Raw genomic sequence first — 18,521 nt, forward strand, 5'->3', positions numbered from 1 at the left:
TCTATAAATATTCCCTGGTAATTATATTGAAGATTTCAGTCTCCATCCTGAAATCAGTTAATTTTAATATTATAAGACCAACCAAACTAGCTCCCTTTTGAAAGATTTACTGGTTAGGCAAAAACAACTTGCAGGTACTTTGTCAACTAAAATACAATGCAGTGCATTAAAACCAGTTCATTAGTGCCAGTTAAGTAAACCTCACTTAAACTCATAATTTTACATCAGGTTTTAATTTGCATTATATTCTCTGTTTAGTCTGATTAAAGCTTCATTCTTTTCAGCCCTTGAAATCAATAACTTCTACCTTTCCAAAAATTAATTTACACCCTATAGAGGACCCTAGGGAAAATGCTGTCTTAATTTAAACACAGCATTCAGGAATAACGTTCCTTATGACTACAAAACATTGTGAAGTGCTGACAGGCTACGTCTATATTATCAAGTATTGCAGCATAAAAGGAGAGAAGCTGTAGAGCAAAGCAGCTGGTGCCTACATTACACACACTTCAGGGCATTACTTGTGACAGTCAGCATAAGCAGACCTTCTAAGAGAAGGTTTCCAACACAGGATCTCTTACTTTCCACTCTCAAGAAACAATATCACAATCAAGTCTACTCTAGAAACTCTTTTACATAACCCTGGCTCAGCAACAAATTGTGATATTGCCATTTTTGCCAGTTTCCTAATAGCTTACAACTGTTTGGAAAAACAAAAGCCACATGACTAATAATCTCCTTCCTCAACACCATAATCTCATTCACTTACTGTTTCTTTCTATCTCTTCTAATCATTAATTAATTAACCAACGTACCAAAAAGGTTTGGGGTTTTTTTAATTCAGGAACATTGTATTAACTAAATCACACTCATTTAAATGCTCTATCACTCCTTGGAAAGAAGTCATGCTTCAAAGATGTTCCAACTCCTTCCCAGTAGATCACCATTATCCATACACCTACTATTATTTAATATAGTTTCTTATAATTTACCCAGTACAGATTTACTGAACTCCAGATGGGTTCATAGGATGGAATTCGGTCTACCTTACTTCAAGAGAAGAGTCGATGACTGGGGTCAGGTGCAGACACCTAGTCAGTACTGAGATAGCCATATATGTGTAAAGGGAGAGATGAATCTTGTCAAAAGAATCACTGGGATGGCCAGGATCATTAGGGTGACTAGGATGCAGACATCTACACTGGAGATAAACCCATCTCAGTGAGAAGTTCCATCACTCTCTGAACTCTTAAAAAATGCAGAGATGCATTTGCCATTTGTAATTTTAAAATGAGAATGAAGACAATTTAAGAAATGCATTAATTGCTACTGTTAGTAGTTCAACTATTTAATTTTAAAATTCTTTTAGCATCTTTGAACCTTATCTGGTACCTGAAATTTATTACTACTCATTTTACAGTTCAGATCACTCCCCACCATAAACCATTTCTAATTACACTTTGAAACAATTCCACAGATTTATTCTCAAGGATCAAGCCTTGGAATCTTCCTTCCTAAAAAGAAAGCCTTGATCAAAATTTTCTGATACAGCTCAATCTTCCCTGAGTGTCTCTTTTTATACCTCAATTAAGTTTCAGTTCTGGCAGGCTTCCTGCTTCTAATATGTTTGAAGAAGTTATTAGCTTTCATGAGTTCAGCAAGTTACGCCTCAAAATCTTTTCTGGGCTTATGTCGTCGTCGTCGCCGCCCCCCCCCCCCCCCATTTAATTTATCAGGATTGACATTCCCTTCTACTTTCTACGTTTGGACACCACATCCACTTTTATACAGTAAACTTTTTTTTCTCCCCAGTTGCATTTATTTTGCTGTTTAACCACCCTTGCTTTTTTCTTTTTTTTATGTGTGTTTTAATGGAGAAGGAGAATACACTTACAGAGAATCTACTATGACATCTTTAAGCAGTCTCTATGCTACCAGCAAACAAACATACCACTCCTTTTAATTTCTTCCCATTAGCTTCTTTACTTTTATGTATCTCCTCCTTTCAAAGTTTAATACTACTGTCAAGGTGGTTTGTTTATTTTAAAATCAGGCCTTCATATTTGTTTATCTTACATTTTATTTCTAATAGTTATAATCGTGTTTCCTGTGACCTAAATATGAACAACAGGAGGAAAAAAAAGAGGAAGAACGCTATGGTAATAGGCAGAAGGAACGGCAAACGGGAGCAATGGCGACCAACCATTTCAAACTAAAAAAAAAGAGCTGAAGCTCTCAAGAACTCTTGTTACAGCAGTCTAAACAGGGAAAAAATGATTAAGTCATAGCAAGACATAAACAAGAGAACGGGATATGGCTAGGTGAACATATGGTAACAAGTTGCTCCAGCAGTCCATCAAAACAAGAGGTGGTTTTAAATTATTCCATGCTCTAGAGTAGCAGCAATTATTTATAGGTTTATAGGTTATTCTTATTCCTTTCTCCAGTGAAATGCTATTTAGTCAAATCTGTTTGGGGAAGTATAACTCACCAAGTGCCCATGCAGCTTGATTTCATTTTCCCAGGTGTTTGGGTGGAAATTCAAGACATTGTTTTAAGTAAAGATCCTCAGAAATTGAGTTTGGTCTTTACTGCTGCCAGTCTAGACTTGGCAGAAGGGTTACACTTAAGGGCATTTACACATTTGCTTTTGGTCTAGCTGTCAATTTTTATGAGCCCAGTTTAATATTCTTTCTTATTTCCTATATTTCTACATAGCAATTTGAAATTTAAATAGCACCAAGTGAATGCATATGCAATCTGTTCTATAAATAAAAATGTCTGTAAAATACTGCATAGTTTCCTCTTTCAAGCTGTGAGATAGAAAGGCATATTTCAAGAGTTGTCAGACACTATGTCTGACATCATCAAATTACTATCAGTCCAGGCTTAACCATAATTTCTAAAGATAAACAAGGTTTGGGGATTTTTTTTTTCTTAGATCAAGCTCATCCCGTCTTTGCAAAACGCACAGACCTCACCCCGGCAGTTGATATGTCAGCCATCACCTGAGCACAGCAGTCTTGAAAGGAGGATGAAAAGGTTCCAAAAGCAATCTCAAATTTTTGGCATGCAGTCCCTGGTCCTCCAACTACCAACAACTCTAAGCTGTCAAGGCATCAAAATTGTCTGCCCAGCCAACACTGACAAGTCCATCACAACTGATCTAGAGGATGAGGGGAACTGAAATAGCATTCAGCATAAATTTTGGCAGGAATTCTTCATCAAGGGAGGATGATCTCAGCACTGGCTGAGAATAAGCATCTTCTGGAAGGTGAGAGATTGTTTTCATGAGAAAACAGCCTGGAGCCAAACTTAGAAACCTCTAAGGTTTGCATGGCATGGATCAACGTGTCATATGATTTTGAAGTGCCAAGTAATAGCCAGTACTGCAGTAGGGATAGAATCCTGCCACCATGGAGTTCAGAATCACATGAATGAAATTTAGACAACTAAGGATATTTCTGAAAATTCAGCTCAGGACCTCTGAAAGGAACAAAAACCTTTTTCTTAGGTAGAGCTATGTTTTTATCATCCCACTGACCAAGTGTAGCCATGGCATGCAGTTGCTATCTGAGATAAACCATAAAAACAACTCCTGACCAAGTAATGATCTCAGGCACTCCATGGTATTTCCTGTGCAATGCCTATATGGAGCTATATAAAGTAGGCATAGTGAAAATCAAAATCCACACACAGAAATCCCTCCTAAAGGAGACTGATGAACTCTGTTGATAAGGTTTGCTTCTGAAGATAAAATACCCAGCTACAGCAGGGAAACCCCTTAAAGTCCTTCATCACATGCAAGACCTCATCTGTCCTCTTGTTGAAAAGTGTCATAACAAGTCTTTCACTAAAGATTTCATGTCTTTCAGCAGAATCAATGACTGTGGCCAGGTGATGAGTATCCACTCTGGGGAGGGCATGCCTCTATCAAAGGGATATTTGTAATGAAGCCCAGGATATAATTTTTAGTTTGCTAGGGCTAAAACAAATTTCTTCATGACATCAGTAGAAAGATAACCAAGCTAAAATTATTCAAAATCGTATACTCAGCGAGCAAAGAAGCCCTGATAACCAGATCTGCAAAACCGGAACAACAAGCATTTTATTTGCCAAGCTCCCAGACATTTTGTGGTCATGGCTGTGGAACTTAGCCTATTTATTTTTGGTCAGTGCTGCTGCTGAAAAGACTAAAGGCAAAGGTCATCACAGAAAGACTGAATTACATGATATCCACTATTCTGTCTTTCTGGTGTTGAAAGGTAAACATATACATACATGAGAGGCCACATGGTCATTCTTCAGATTGTTACTGAATGTGGTTCTGTTTCTGAAGAGAATATTCCTGTTTATCTAAGGAATGATAAGAGCAGCAGAACAGACGTTTTGAGACACCAAAGGCCATGCTAATGCTGTAATAGTACCTGCGCTGACAATCCAGTTGGATAGAGATGCACCTGAAGGGTCCCAAGAGAGCTCAATCATGTAGGCTGTATCCAAAATCAATAACCATGATGGAGAAAAGAAAAAATATGGAACATTGTCATTTGTCTTGTTACCTTTGCCTGCTGACTATCCAGGACCAACGGGTAGAACTGGTGTCAGAAGGCCAATGTGCACCTTCACTTTAGCCTCCACAATCTAAAACCCCTGCCAAACTGCCTTGGGAACCACCCTCTGCCCTAAAGTCTAGTAACAGAGGATGCAGCTGGAACTAACAGTGGTATCCAACGATATAAGAATCAACCAATGACAGGAAGGCACCCTAGGACGTTTCAGGAAGTACCTCTAGATATTGTTCTCTCCATCACCTACTGTTACTCACCTCAAGAATAAAGACATCCAGAACACTAGTCAACAGATGAAAAATGACTGCTGCATGTTTAATGCAAGGCAGAATCATCATAGAATCAGTAGTGTTATTAATTAAGTACACAACAGACAGAGCAGTGGAGATCTCAGATGTGAAGCCTATCATCTCACTAGAAGGCTGAAAAGAACTAAAGCACAACAACAATCACAGGACAGGAAGATCTTAATGGCAGAGGTATACTGAAAAGCACTGAAAAGGGCATGTTATTTCCCAAATAATAAAATAGACAAACTTCAAAGATCTTTAATGAACTGAACTCATCCACAAAAAAAAAAAAAAAAAGGAATGAAGCATTCCTAGTTTCATCTCATACCATGAATGGTGAGAAAAGGTCACCTCAGTGCACTGAGATCCTTGCCACCAAAAGCAAAACAGCAGGCATGAAAGTTAGAAACCTACTGAATGTCTGAAAGAATGTGAACTTGCAGGGGTGACAGACATGCTCTCTGTAAGTGGTTTCTGTTTGAACAGTCACATTTTGATAATAGCTGTTTCCAAGTAACTCTATGTTTAGACAGGCCCTAATAGGTGAGCTAACTCAGAATCACTTGCACACATTACAAATCACAGTCCTTTTAAATACTATGGGTATTATCAATAAAGATCCACAATAGAATATTGGGGTTTTTTCCAAGTATCTGACCTTACCCAAATCAAATTCAGTGTGAGCTGTACACCCAGTGTTATATTTCAAAAAGCATTATGCAAAAGAGATAGATTTAATTCCAAGCAACTTTGCAATTGCACATTTTAATTCTTATTTAAAGAAAGAGTGATTCTCAAGGGCTTGTTAACATTAAAACATAATGGCTTGAGATTAGAGAGCTTTTATGCAGAATTTAGTACCTCTTTTTGCTAAGCAGAAGACGGCATTTTACATATTTATGTAACTAAATAGCTTAATTTTAAATCAGACTCTTCGCTTCCATGTTGTTAAAATAGTGACTGACATCTCCCATTTACTTGATGACACTTTTTATTCAGATTTGCCAGGCTGCATGGTTGGAAATTGTAATTCAAGTAAACATATACAAAAGCTGTATTTTAAAATAATTATCAAGTGTCATTCAATTAAAATATAAGAAAATTTTGTTGTAAACACCAACTAGTTTTGACTATGCATTTGGGTACCACAAATAAAAGCAAGAGCTTCTAATTAATAGATCTTTCATTATAACTACTACATCTCATCTTCTGAACTTCTACTTGAAGTGATCAATTTTTTCTGTGTTCTGAAGTCCGAGTATCTCAACTTCAACTGAACTAGTAAATGAACAGAATTAGATTAACAAACTAGAACGAGAGAATATTCCTTTTCTGTGCTTAGAAGCAGCTAATCCTGAGACAAAAAGGGTTAGGAGATCAAGTTCCAGTGCCAAATGTTTAGCTGGTAACTTTCTTTCAGCTTAAGAGTTTTCACTTCTATTTATTCTGGTTTTAAAGATGCTCTGCAAACTACCTGAATTTCAAATGCAAGTGTAGGATTTAACATATATTATCAATTACAAGCTTTAAAAATATGAAGTTTATTTGATTTAAGAAAAAAACACATTCATGGAAAAACTTTCTATGCAACACAGAAAAATAAGAAAAACTTAACATTCTTGAACTCCAATGCTGCTGTATTACTTCAGATAAACTGAAAATTACTGTATTACTAATTAAACCTTTAATTGGTTAAGAAAACCTGGAAGTTTCAGTCATGTGATTATCAGAGTTACTAATTACAACACTTTTTAAAAGTTCATAATCTAAGGGAATCAGTTCACAGACTTAAAATAGTAAGTAGCATAATCCTACGCATTCAAATCATCTTGCCTTTGTCCTTTACTACAATCCAAGGTTGAAGGGGTTTTGTTAGTTTATTTTTTCCTATGCTAAATGGACCCTTGCACAACATCACATGATATCAATCTCAGAAAACTTACCAAAAAATTACAAGCCAGAAATACATTTCTGGCACTGTCATCCACACTCTAGCTAGTTTGGAACACCACTAACCGTGTCTGAGCAACATGCTATCAATAAAAGACTTCAAACACAACAGCAAGTTCTATTTCGGATGGCTTCAGGAGAGGAGGAGAAAAACATTCAGCTACTTTTCAAACACATTGGAGAACATTTAGTTTGATTTTTCAAAGACAGTAAATATCAGTGATCATAGGTCTTATGAAACTGGAAGCTCTACTCAGACATACAATGTCTGAAGACAAGAAGCACAGAAGTTGCTTCTCATCAAATGTGGACATGCACAGTAGAAGAGTTTAAAACCTTGTCTTCAGCCAATCTTTTCATACATAAATCAAAGAAGCTTCATTAAAAGTCCTGGAAGATCCAAGGACCTTTTGAGAGCAAAAAAGGTCTACAGACAGAAAGATAATTTATTCCAGTTTATTAGTTCCTTTCAGTTCCTCTCCTTCATCCACTACTGATTTGATCCACTAAACTGAGGGAATTCACTGGCAGGCAAAGACCTAAAGCTCACCAGCAAAGTCACCAAGGAGACACGTTTGGCCGTAACTAAAGGAGAAAAGAAAAAAAAACCTACACCATTTTACTCCCATCCTCTTTATCGTAAACAAGGGACTAACTTAAAAAAAAATGCACTGTCTACCTAGCTTACTGTGAATCAAAAACATTTTTTAAAACCTTTCATCACTAGTTCAATCTCATTAACCTGGGTGATAAACAAACCTGTTTGAAATATTTTTCCTAACAAACATAATACAAACATAACACAAACATAACAGTTGTCACTTTTTCCTTTTCCAGGTGATTTTATAAATGCTGTGTGGCCCTCCCCCGCAAAAGGGTCCTCACACACATCATTACCATTTCTGAAAATCATCCACAGATACATTCATTCCCTTGTCATCCACTGACAAATTTTATAAATCCCACTTAAATTTATTGTGGAATTAAAATTTTTTTTTTTAAAGAAACCACAGAAACTTACAGAAACTTAAGCCTACTGTCCTAGTTAAACACTGTTTAATTCAATTCCATCATGTTCAGCTTCTACAAGTTCATCGTCTCAAATACAGAGACAAGAATCGTGCCTGCTCCCTTAGATGAATTCTGTATCCACACTACAAATGTTTCATCAGAAAACATATTTCATCAGAAAACATATTTCATCAGAAAACTCATGGTAGATTCAGTCTGAACTACCGTAGAGTCTTCTTTTCTGAATTTACTTTTCAACCTCAGCTCCTCTCAATCTCTTCATTAATAGCACTTACAAAAGCTGCTAGTATTTTTAAATAATGCTTCTTTTTTTAATCCACATGCAAATTAAGCCCTCTAATCATATTCTTAATATTTACAGAGGAAATACAGCATTAGGCTTGAGGCAGTCAATTTTCAGATGGAAAACACTAAAGGAAGTTTTATATTAGATACTACCCATCAAGGTCAGAACACTAATATTTAAAGTTAATAACGCTCTATACGTGATTGATTACCATCAACAAGCTACCTCATAGCATTCACAGAATTCCCTAACTTCTGTGCTCTCCAGTACTTCTCAAATTAAGTATATTTCAAAACAGTCACATTATTTGACTGCAAGAAAGTGCAAATATCTCTTTCTTTTAAAAATCATACCTTGATCAGAAAGAAAATCCAGCATGGTCTGGAGAAGGAAAGACAGATGCCTGACACACAGAGCAGGATTGCCCATTCTTCTGGAAGCATATACAAGTTCATGAAGCAAACGCATCTGTACTGCAGCCCATCCTCTATGAGTTCCTATAAAGTAAGCAGTCATTCAATACTTTTTAAAGCTGGAAGTCATCACAAACCAATTGGTTTTGGTTTTCTTTATATACTAAGCAGTAATTTAATGACACTTATAAAAATCACCCAATGGAACTAATAATTACAAAATCCAAATGTTGTACTCAAAACAAAAGAAAAATTAGGATCTTTGAGTTTGCATGAATATTTAAATGTGAAAGCAATTTTTGTTTTATATGCTTGTCTATCAACTAATAAATTTATCATCAGAATTCAGAAAAAGAAGTTTACACTTCCCATGAAGTAAAAACAAAATGATACAGAAAACCTTTAAAGTTTTATGTTTTTTAAATTCTCTGAACAAGAAATGCACATGAGATTTCATACAGACATTTCATTTTTATCCAAATCAAGTACTTCTTAGCTCTCTTTAAAGATCAAGCAAAAGATATTTTCTCTGAATGCTTTCCTGACCATTAAAAGTCAGTAAAAAGCAATAAAACTACAGGACATGAAGCACATTTCCTGATTTTCAGTCTTTAAAAACTAAGTTTCAGACTATAAATTATTTCGTATTTGCAACATATCTATGGTAACAATAAATAGATCATCACAATGTAACTTTTCTTTCAAAAGCATAATATGCAGTACTTTTCATGAAACTTAACCTGCTTTTAGTAGTAAGAAAGAGCAATACTTTTTAAATAACAGATATTCCAAAATGTGCAGTACTTCATAAGCTTCTAAACAGCCTTCCTTCTAATATTACCCTTCAGCATTCAGCAAACTTTTCTTGAAATATTTACTGCAACCAAACCTTGAGAGTTTATATTTTGCACACAAGAGTCTCATTATTTTTCATGTGTGAAAGGTTGTTCTTATCAAGTAGCTCTTACGGTTTACAGTGATCTTCCCATATGTCTCTGAAACAGCTATTTTAGGAGTAAAATCTGACAAAGCACTTCAGTGCAACATAAAGGTAAGGTAAAAATGAAAGATAAACACCAATCACGTCATTTGGGGGGTTTTTTTAATCGTCACTTCTTGCAGAACTTCTACAATCTCTTCTCCCAACACAGTCCCATCCCAGTCCTCTCCTTTTCCATCATAGGCCACAGCATATTTTTTCCAGCACATTCCCTCTTCCTAGACTCTTTGTACCTTTCTGTCTAGTCCACTTGGCATTTTCTACCTCCTCCCACACACCATTTCTTTCAGTGACTGCTAAAATCACACCAGTTTAAAAAAAAAAAAAAACAAAACTAACTATCCACATGTACAGTGGGTCATCTACATGCCTCTTTAGTCAATGGAGCTAAGAGATCTTAGAAAATATCACCTAGTGGCTAGACAGATGAGTTTTTCCATATTCTCCCTTGACTGAACTGATGAGATAGCTCCATTATTTCAATGGCTAAGTGACCTAGCATATACAGAAACAACTACACTTACAATTGAACTTACAAGACAACAACAAACTGGAATGCTAACAATAGTCAACATACTCTCACAAAACAGAAAAGAATATTCCAGCTGCTGTTCATTCATATCTAAACCAGTTCAGACTTTTCATACTGGTGAACTCCACCTCCTTTCCAACAATACATGCTCGGCCCATTGCTTGCTGCTCCTCTCCTGCAGCTACAACATTTAGTGAATGGTCCCCAAAAATGCTAGTATACAAAAGAATGCAAGTTTTTGGGCAACATGGAAAGGTTTACTCAAAAAGAATATTAGCTGTCTCTTCCTTTAGAGGAAAAATGCAGCATAGTATACTAAAATCAAGACAACTTTTAAAATTATTACTTTATATACAGCTTTAGATAACATTGATAAAATTGTTGAAAAATAGCTTACCTAAAGAAGGGCAGCAAGCAGCACATAAGTTGCAGAAAGTGAACACAGTATTTAACAGCTACAAGAATTGGCATGTGTTCTTATGGACTATTTTTCCTTTGTTTTTTAATAGATGCAATAAAATAGTAATTCAAACGATATATAGCATCTAAAAACTGTTGAAATGTCTTAACCAAATGCTAGTCTTACAGATAACATCATTCTAATCCAATTTATGGAAAAATGTGACATATTTGATGCTACAGATACAAATATAATTACATTATATGGATGTATGTGTGTCTATATACAAAAACATGTAAAAGAATCTTTCATTCTTTCATTGTAAGATCAAACAGCAACAAATACCAAAAGAAATACATTTTCTGATACGCAAATTGAAAGCACTTGAATTGAAAAAATACTCGAAATAAAATATGACCTTTTTTGTACTGAGAAGTGTATAATCAAAAACAAAGACATTTTTGAAAAAGAGTAGAAATGAAGCTCTCATAAATAGAACGTAATTATTTGCTGCAAACAGAGGAATACACCACCACAATCAGCAGTGGCTCATAGAAATTTGAAATTATTGAAAGCAACACTAAGAAACAGTGAAGGTATAGTGTTAAAGAACTGCTCTATTTGCCACAATTAGTTTCAGATAGGCAAATTATTTTGGTTTAATTTGAAATCTCTCAAGGAAATTATAGAAAGCCAGTTGAGTGACCTACTATGCTAATCCATAATTTCCCAGAGACACTTACCTTTGCTGAAATCTTTAGGATCCAATGATAAGCTATAGCCAGGGAGAGTTTCCAAAAGCAATTTGTAGCAGGCCCTCCACCCAGGTTCTGGGATGCTAGGTGCAGCACACTGCATTGCTGCTATACGCTTGAAAAAAGCAGACTTTCGGTGAAAACCAATACGTTCATACAGCTCAGAAAGAATGCTGTAACGCTGGATTTTTTCTTCTTCTGAAAGCTGAAATTTAAAGCGAAAAGAGAAAAGGATAGTTTTTAATCAAAATTTTAAAGCCTACATCCGAGTTTAAAAAAAAAAAAAAAAACACACAAGAGAAAAACAAGTGTAGTAGACCTATCTCCAACACTACAGAAGGCCAGTGATTTTGCAACTAGCCAGTCACGACAGCTTCTACTGCCAAGAAAACTTAAGCTTGCTTCAAGTTCAACAGCTAACAAAAGCAGAAAAGATAGAGTTCTTTAGCAACTTTATTTGTCAGTAGTACTAACAAGTAAACAGTCAAAACAGTCAACAACAGCTAAACAGCTCCACATTTTATGGAAATTATTTAACAAGATGTTTTTATGTGCATAATAAGAATGCAAAAACATACCACTTCCAAAATGTATTGATTTACCAACTTAAGCATTTTCATCCCTTTAAGATTAAATCCAATTATTAGTCTTGAAATCTCAGACTATGAAAGCAAAGAAACTACTGTCTCTACTTTTATATGTCTCTGATCTTGTAAACCACAAAATTTTCATTCTATGATACTATACATATGCAGACTGCCAACTAGTGAGGAAGGATTTAGTGAAAAATTAAGCCCCATTAGGCTTAAAGTTGAAACAAACTTGATGAGTGACTACCAACATGTGCTTTAGTTTATCAATATATTGGCACAAGTCTCAAGTAACCATTCTTTCCCCTCTGCTTTGAATGACAATCGCTTTGAAATCAGACAGTCAAGAAGAAGCTGCCGCAGAAACTCTGGAAGCTACCAACTAGTTCAAGGCTACATCCCAGTAACAAGCACTGTTGAGTTCTGAAAGTGGACCAATGCTGACACCTAGTGCACAATATCTGGCATGCACAATCAAAAGCAATATATTTTAAATTAAAGCTGTTAACACGTTTTGCAAAGGCGTTTAAAGTGACAAACTTCATACAAAAATAACACTAAAGGACAGAAACAGCATTTCTGCAACTCATTCTTCAAAACTGAAAGTATCAATCAGTGGATTCTCTGCATTTAACTTCAGATACTTAAAGCCTTGGGAAGTCAAAAGATGCTAGCCACACCAGTTAACTTTTACAGAAATAATTAGCTCTTATAAATTAAGCTTCAAAACATCTTTTAGTCACTTAAATACTAATATGATAACAAAAAATTAGTCTGTTTTCAGTAGTCATTTCTAATTTTGGACATAGAGATATAAGAGACCTCAAAGAAGCCTAGAGTTTTCAGAAGGCACCATGACCTTATCTGATAGTTCGAATCTTAGTACTTCAGGATATAAAGAGACACAGACAGATAGAGGGACAAAAAGAAAATACAGAACAATTTTAAACCAGTTTATCGGAATCCCCAAAAGCTATCATTCAGAAAGAACATGAGGTGTCAGATTAAGATTACCTACTCTAACAGAAAAGAAGCTGCTCCACCTTTTTTTTTTAACTCTTTTTTCCATTTATGTCATTTTAAAAATGTTAGCACAATAAAAAAATATGGCAGCAGAGTTGAAAACGGCATGACTGCATGATCGTGTACTAAAGTTAGAAAAACTTAAAAAAAACACTATCAAAAGCTATTCCTCAAATACATAATACTGTCGATGTTCACACACCTATGGAAACTTAAGTTTTTAAGATGAGAAAAGACAAGGTCATGCTATTTACATAGACAGCAACACTCACTAATAATTGGAACAACTATCAAAGAGGCAACAGATTCTCAGAAAGTTTTATTTTTATCATATCTGAGTAAGTTTTTAACACTGCTACCTAACTTGTTGCTTAATGATTGTCCACAAAGTTACTCAAATATTTTCTGCAGTTGCAGGAAACTGTTTTTTCATCTCCACAAAGACAGCAAAATTGCATTTTCCCTCAGCACAAATAGTTATGTGTTACCACCTAGGGATTTAAAAAAAAAAGAGAGAGAAGAAGAAGAAGAAGAACAAAAAACAAACCACACAGATAGTCCAAGTAATTAATTCTGGGAAGACTGCAGCAGGCATTCTGCAGGCTGTTACTGTAGCATTCACAAACATCTTTCCTGACTTTACAAATTTATAAAAGCTTAAAGTGGCTGCAAAAGAGCCAACCCCTGAAGCACAGCATCTTTTCCATTTGGTTAATTTTCATTTAACTGTTATAACAAACCAAGTTAGCAATTGCACCTGTAAAGGCTGTAGTTCACTATCCAAGCAACTGAGCCAGTTTTTTCACAGGCTTGTTTCAAGAGGGTAGCTTTTTATTTGTTTTTTAATTATTCCTTACTATATTAAAATTCTGTAATCTCACTTTCTTTGTAATTAGATGTTACAATTTATCCCTCATAACTGGATGCAAAGATAAGTCTTATTACCCCGCAGCTCTCCTATAATCAGAAAACGCCAATTACGTAATGTTACTACCCTGGGTAGGAGACCAAATATATGGAAAGAAACTAGTTTTCCTGTTTATCAGAGGCATACGCTTTATCCTGTTAGGTGTTTTTTCTGCTGTCAAATATTGGTTGTGCTGATGTTCTCTCTACCTGCAAGACAAAAACAGTCCTACAGTTTGTTTTCTTAACCTATCACAGGATGACTCCTCCTTTGATTTAGTCTAAATTATAACTATTATCTGCTTCCATGCTATATACAGTAAATCTTGAAAAGCTGTAAATATAATTCCCAGCCATACTCCTCTTTATGGAAAATACATTCCCCAACACTGGAAAGATTATCTTACTGCTATTTCTCATAATAACGCTGTCCACCCAAGCAAATGACAAAATAGTAGACGTGCAGTTACAAGCTAGATGAATGTCATCCTTGATTGAAATCAATAAAGGTGAAGAATGGTTCACAGCTCAGCAGTGGGCCTCAATGCCCAAATAATCAATACAGTCAAGGTGTTGGTTTGTTGGGTTTTTTAAAGCAACCACATACTGAACTTCTACAGTGGCATAATCATAATAGCAGATATAGCTGACATCAAGAAATGAACAAGTGATCATTAGGTATACAAGGTACAGCAGAAAATTCAGTAGAAAAGACCCAACCCAAACTATTAATATGATTTTTTTTTTTAATTTTAAAAATCAATTAACACCAATATCACTTGAGAAGAAAAATGATCATGCTCCTTAACATCCAATTTAACATTTCTTTTTTTCTAGAACACATCTACTGAGTACCATCATCATCTAGTTGGATCTCTCATGTTGTGCAAATGGTAGACTTACACTCAGTGATACAGACTCATCGTAGAACAGCCAAGGCTGGAAGGGACCCTTTTGTGAAAAAGGGAGTCTAGGTGAGATTATCTAGCACCCTGTCCAGTATCATCTTGAAAACCTCCAGCAATGCAGACTCCACCATGTCCCTAGGGAGGTTATTCCAGTGAATGATTGCTCTCATTGTAAAAAATTTTTTTCTTATATTGCGATGAAGCCTCTCCCAGTGCAACTTGTACCCATTGCCCTTTGTCTTCTTCATGTGGCTCCTTGTGAGGAAAGAGCCTCCATCCTCTTTGTAGCTGCCCTTTAAATAGTGGAATACTGTGATGAGATCCCCCCTGAGCCTTCAATTCTCCAGGGAGAAGAGACCTAACTCCTTCAGCCTTTCCTTCCTCATCAGGCAGGTTCTCCAGCACTTTGATCATCTTTGCTGAACTCCTTTGGATCCTCTCCAGTCTGTCTGTGTCTTTCTTGAACTGTGGGGACCAGAACTGGACACAATACTCCAGGTGCTGCCTGACAAGGGCTGAGTAGAGTGGGATGGTCACATCTCTTATCTCAGCTAGCAATGCCCCTGCGGATGCAGCCCAGGATCCAATTTGCCTTTGCTGCTGCAGCAGTGCATTGCTGACTCCTGTTCAGCTGGTTGTCTACCAGGACCCCCAGGTCCCTTTCAACAAAGTTGCTCCCCAGCCATATAAAGATCCTTGCCTGTACTGGGCTCTTTGGTTATGTTGTCCCAGGTGCAGGCCTTTGCACTCGTCCTTGTTAAACCTCATACAGTTCTTGCTAGCCCACTCTTCCAGCCTGTCCAGGTCTTTCTGTAAAATGGTTCTCCCTTCCGATATGTCCACCTCACCACCCAGTTTGGTGTCATCATCAATCCCATCATTCAGATCGTTTTTGAAGATGTTGAACAGCGTGAGGCCCAGTATTGATCCCTGAGGGACCCCACTTGCGACAGGCTGCCAGCCAGAGTAAAAACCTTGGATCACCACCCTCTGAGTGCGGCCTGTTAGCCAATTTCCTACCCATCTTGCTGGCCACCCATCCAGTCTGTATCTTGCCAGTTCGTTCAGCAGAAGGCTGTGGGAAACTGTCAAACACTTTGCTGAGTGTTGCTAGATGATATCTGCATTAACTCCCTAAATTCTGACTGAGCTACAACAAAAATATGTAATATAACTGATTTTTATCTCAAGGTTTTTCAGACAGTGGGAGATCTGGCTTTATAAGTATATTTTATATAGCATGACAATGCATACTGAGGCATGCTTTACATGCACAAAGATTTATTTGTGGGGTCAATAGCTGATGGCATACATCAAGTTCAAAGGTTCTTTAGGGGAAAAACAAAGCAGAGAGAAAAAGACCAGAAGAAAAGCAGTGGGGCCTCCAGAACACCCTTCTCTGGTTCTCTCCAACACAGCAGGTGACAAAAATGATGATGCCTTCTCACCATGCTTTTTCACTAGATGCATTTCATCAGGACCCACTCAAACCCTTAGGTGTTTCTATTTGGGACATTATTAGAGCTGGCTGGGGGAAGCTTTGATCACGGCACATGTTGCATGCTGACTAGCTGCCAAGCTTTGTACTTGGGTATTATTCGGTAATACTTATCAGCTATTTAAATTACTTCATACTTTGCCATTCACTAAGTCTTATTTTTTTCCTCTAATGTAAAGTGAAAGTTGCAACATTGGTGGTGTCAGGGAAGAGAACAGGTGATTCTCACAATGACAGTAATTGCTTCCATAAGAAAAACAACATAACAACACTATTGGAGTTTGCAGGCCACAAGAATAACAGCGCAAGAACAACGAGGGAAAAATACTGCCACAGCAGCTTACATGAGAGGCTACGGAGCTGCCAGCGTAAGACGGACTACAAAATTAAAGACAAGGCCCTTAGCACTGCAAGGATTATGGCAGTTAAGGTACTCTGCAACAAAATTTATGATTGTTATGATAGCTTATCAATTAATTAATTTCTCATTCAGTTGGGTTAGAAAATTTACTCCACAGAAAGGATTCTCTGCAAATGAAAGTATTCTACCTCCCTCATAAATTTGCTATCCCCAACTGGGCTTCATAAACTCAATGGTGTGGACTTAAACTGCTAGTCTTACCAAGACGTAATGAGCAAAAAGGAAAAATGGTAATGAGCAAAAAGGAAAAATGGTAAGAAACCTAACAGCTTTTTGTGAATTCTTTCAACCACAGCAGTCTCACTGTAACCAGTGACACCAAGCCTGAGACACTGATAAAGTGTTAGTCTTGTTCTGTGCTGGTACTGAGCATTTTTCTCACAGTTCCAAATACTGATTTTCTCCTCTGAATTCCTTTCTGATTTGGCCTAACCAAAACTTCACACTACAAAACAAAAATTCAATTGATTAACAACACTAGTCAGACTCTTAAGCTCACTTTGCAACAGGCCTGATTTGCTCACAGTTTCATTGAACAAGATACAATCAAGGAAAAAAAAAAAAAAATCCATTGCAGATCTGTCCCAAGCAGCTATTTTTCCCTTGTACATCGTCACAACAGAACAACAACGTGATTTTCTTCCTTCACAAGGGAGAATAACCAATAGAGTCTTTAATCTCAGACTAAGTCCTCGTGTTTTTAGATGAGCTCTGAATACCTTTTAAACCAGACTCATGGATGTGAAAATCCTCAGAAGTTAAGTCCTAGTGAGAAGGAAAGTAGTGATACAGAAAATAAACTGGAGTCTCCTGAATCTAAGTACTTTCACACTTCAGTATAGTCTCTCAAATGAGAAGAGAAAAATAACTGGACTTTCCGCACTGACCTGGCGAAGGTTGATATAAACTGCATTCTGAAGAAACTCAGAGGCTTCCATGCTCCTTTTCTGTATTGCCAGGACTCTCACTGCCTTCACACAGGCTTCCAGTTCAATCACACCAGCATTCTTGTACTTGAAGAGGGAGAAAATTAAAGTAATATTGAAGTATTGCACCTGTTAGATTTTATAAGTATTTTTGCTCAACACATAAATCAGCTGTCACATCTTCCAAACCCAGCAATTCCTTAATGCTAGTGACTATACTGAAATTATCAACATATGCCCAAGCGAAAATTAAGGTGTTATCTAAAAATGTTATTATGCAAAACAATGGTTTTCAGCCTCTTCACTCAGTTTTCTCATTTTGAGACACGGCACAGCTTCAGTCTGAGAGTTCAGATGAGGAGAAAAGGTGGGAATATTAGTATCATTTTGGATAACCTCATACATACGATGGGTGTGGGTAGTGTGTCTGCAGCAAAGAAATAAATTCTACCTTCACAGTGTAACAGGTACGTAAGCAAAAAGGTCTGTTTTACAGTAATTCATCAACACTTAAAACTGTTCTATCATGATAAATGAAGAATTAATTTTGCCTTTTCTACTTATTACAAAATATGCTATATAGCACAGGAAGCTGTAGCAACAGAACTTTAGTTTTAATACATCGATTTTCTCTTTAGTTAGAACTATCACTGATGACGAATTACAAACCATTCTGAGTTTTCTAGTATCTATTTACAAAACATTTTCTGTAAATGACTGTTTCAGTTATTTAGCTTGCTTAAGAAAGGCAGGAGACAATGTAGATGTGTATTGATCTGTTTGAGCTCAGACAACAAACACAGGCAATTTTCTAAACAAACAATCTGAGGTAGTTATTTCCTCAAACAACACTGTTATTGGATATTTGAGTTGGCCTATCTCCTGCTGAAGTTAAACTCTGTTCAGGTATTTATCATGTTTGAAATCTAATGGGAGAAATAAAGCTCAGAACAAAATGCAAGTTACTCCACCAAAGCAGTTACATATTCCTCTCTTGTGCATTTATATCAACAAAAGCAA

At 36.5% G+C, this 18,521-nt stretch overlaps 1 protein-coding gene across 2 annotated transcripts in view; it reads right to left on the bottom strand.

Annotated features, from left to right (window-relative positions):
* TRAPPC9 (trafficking protein particle complex subunit 9) overlaps nucleotides 1-18,521 on the bottom strand; it is a 521,077-nt gene that overhangs the window by 480,116 nt on the left and 22,440 nt on the right. For both annotated transcript variants that reach the window (XM_052787671.1, XM_052787670.1), the window contains 3 exons: nucleotides 17,463-17,588; nucleotides 11,218-11,434; nucleotides 8,483-8,626 (listed from right to left, as the gene is read on the bottom strand). In XM_052787671.1, coding sequence (XP_052643631.1) covers nucleotides 8,483-8,626; nucleotides 11,218-11,434; nucleotides 17,463-17,588 — 487 coding nt within the window. The remainder of the gene's footprint in view (nucleotides 1-8,482; nucleotides 8,627-11,217; nucleotides 11,435-17,462; nucleotides 17,589-18,521) is intronic.

This window comes from Harpia harpyja, chromosome 5 (assembly GCF_026419915.1).
Source record: "Harpia harpyja isolate bHarHar1 chromosome 5, bHarHar1 primary haplotype, whole genome shotgun sequence".
In the NCBI taxonomy this organism is placed as follows: Eukaryota; Metazoa; Chordata; class Aves; order Accipitriformes; family Accipitridae; genus Harpia; species Harpia harpyja.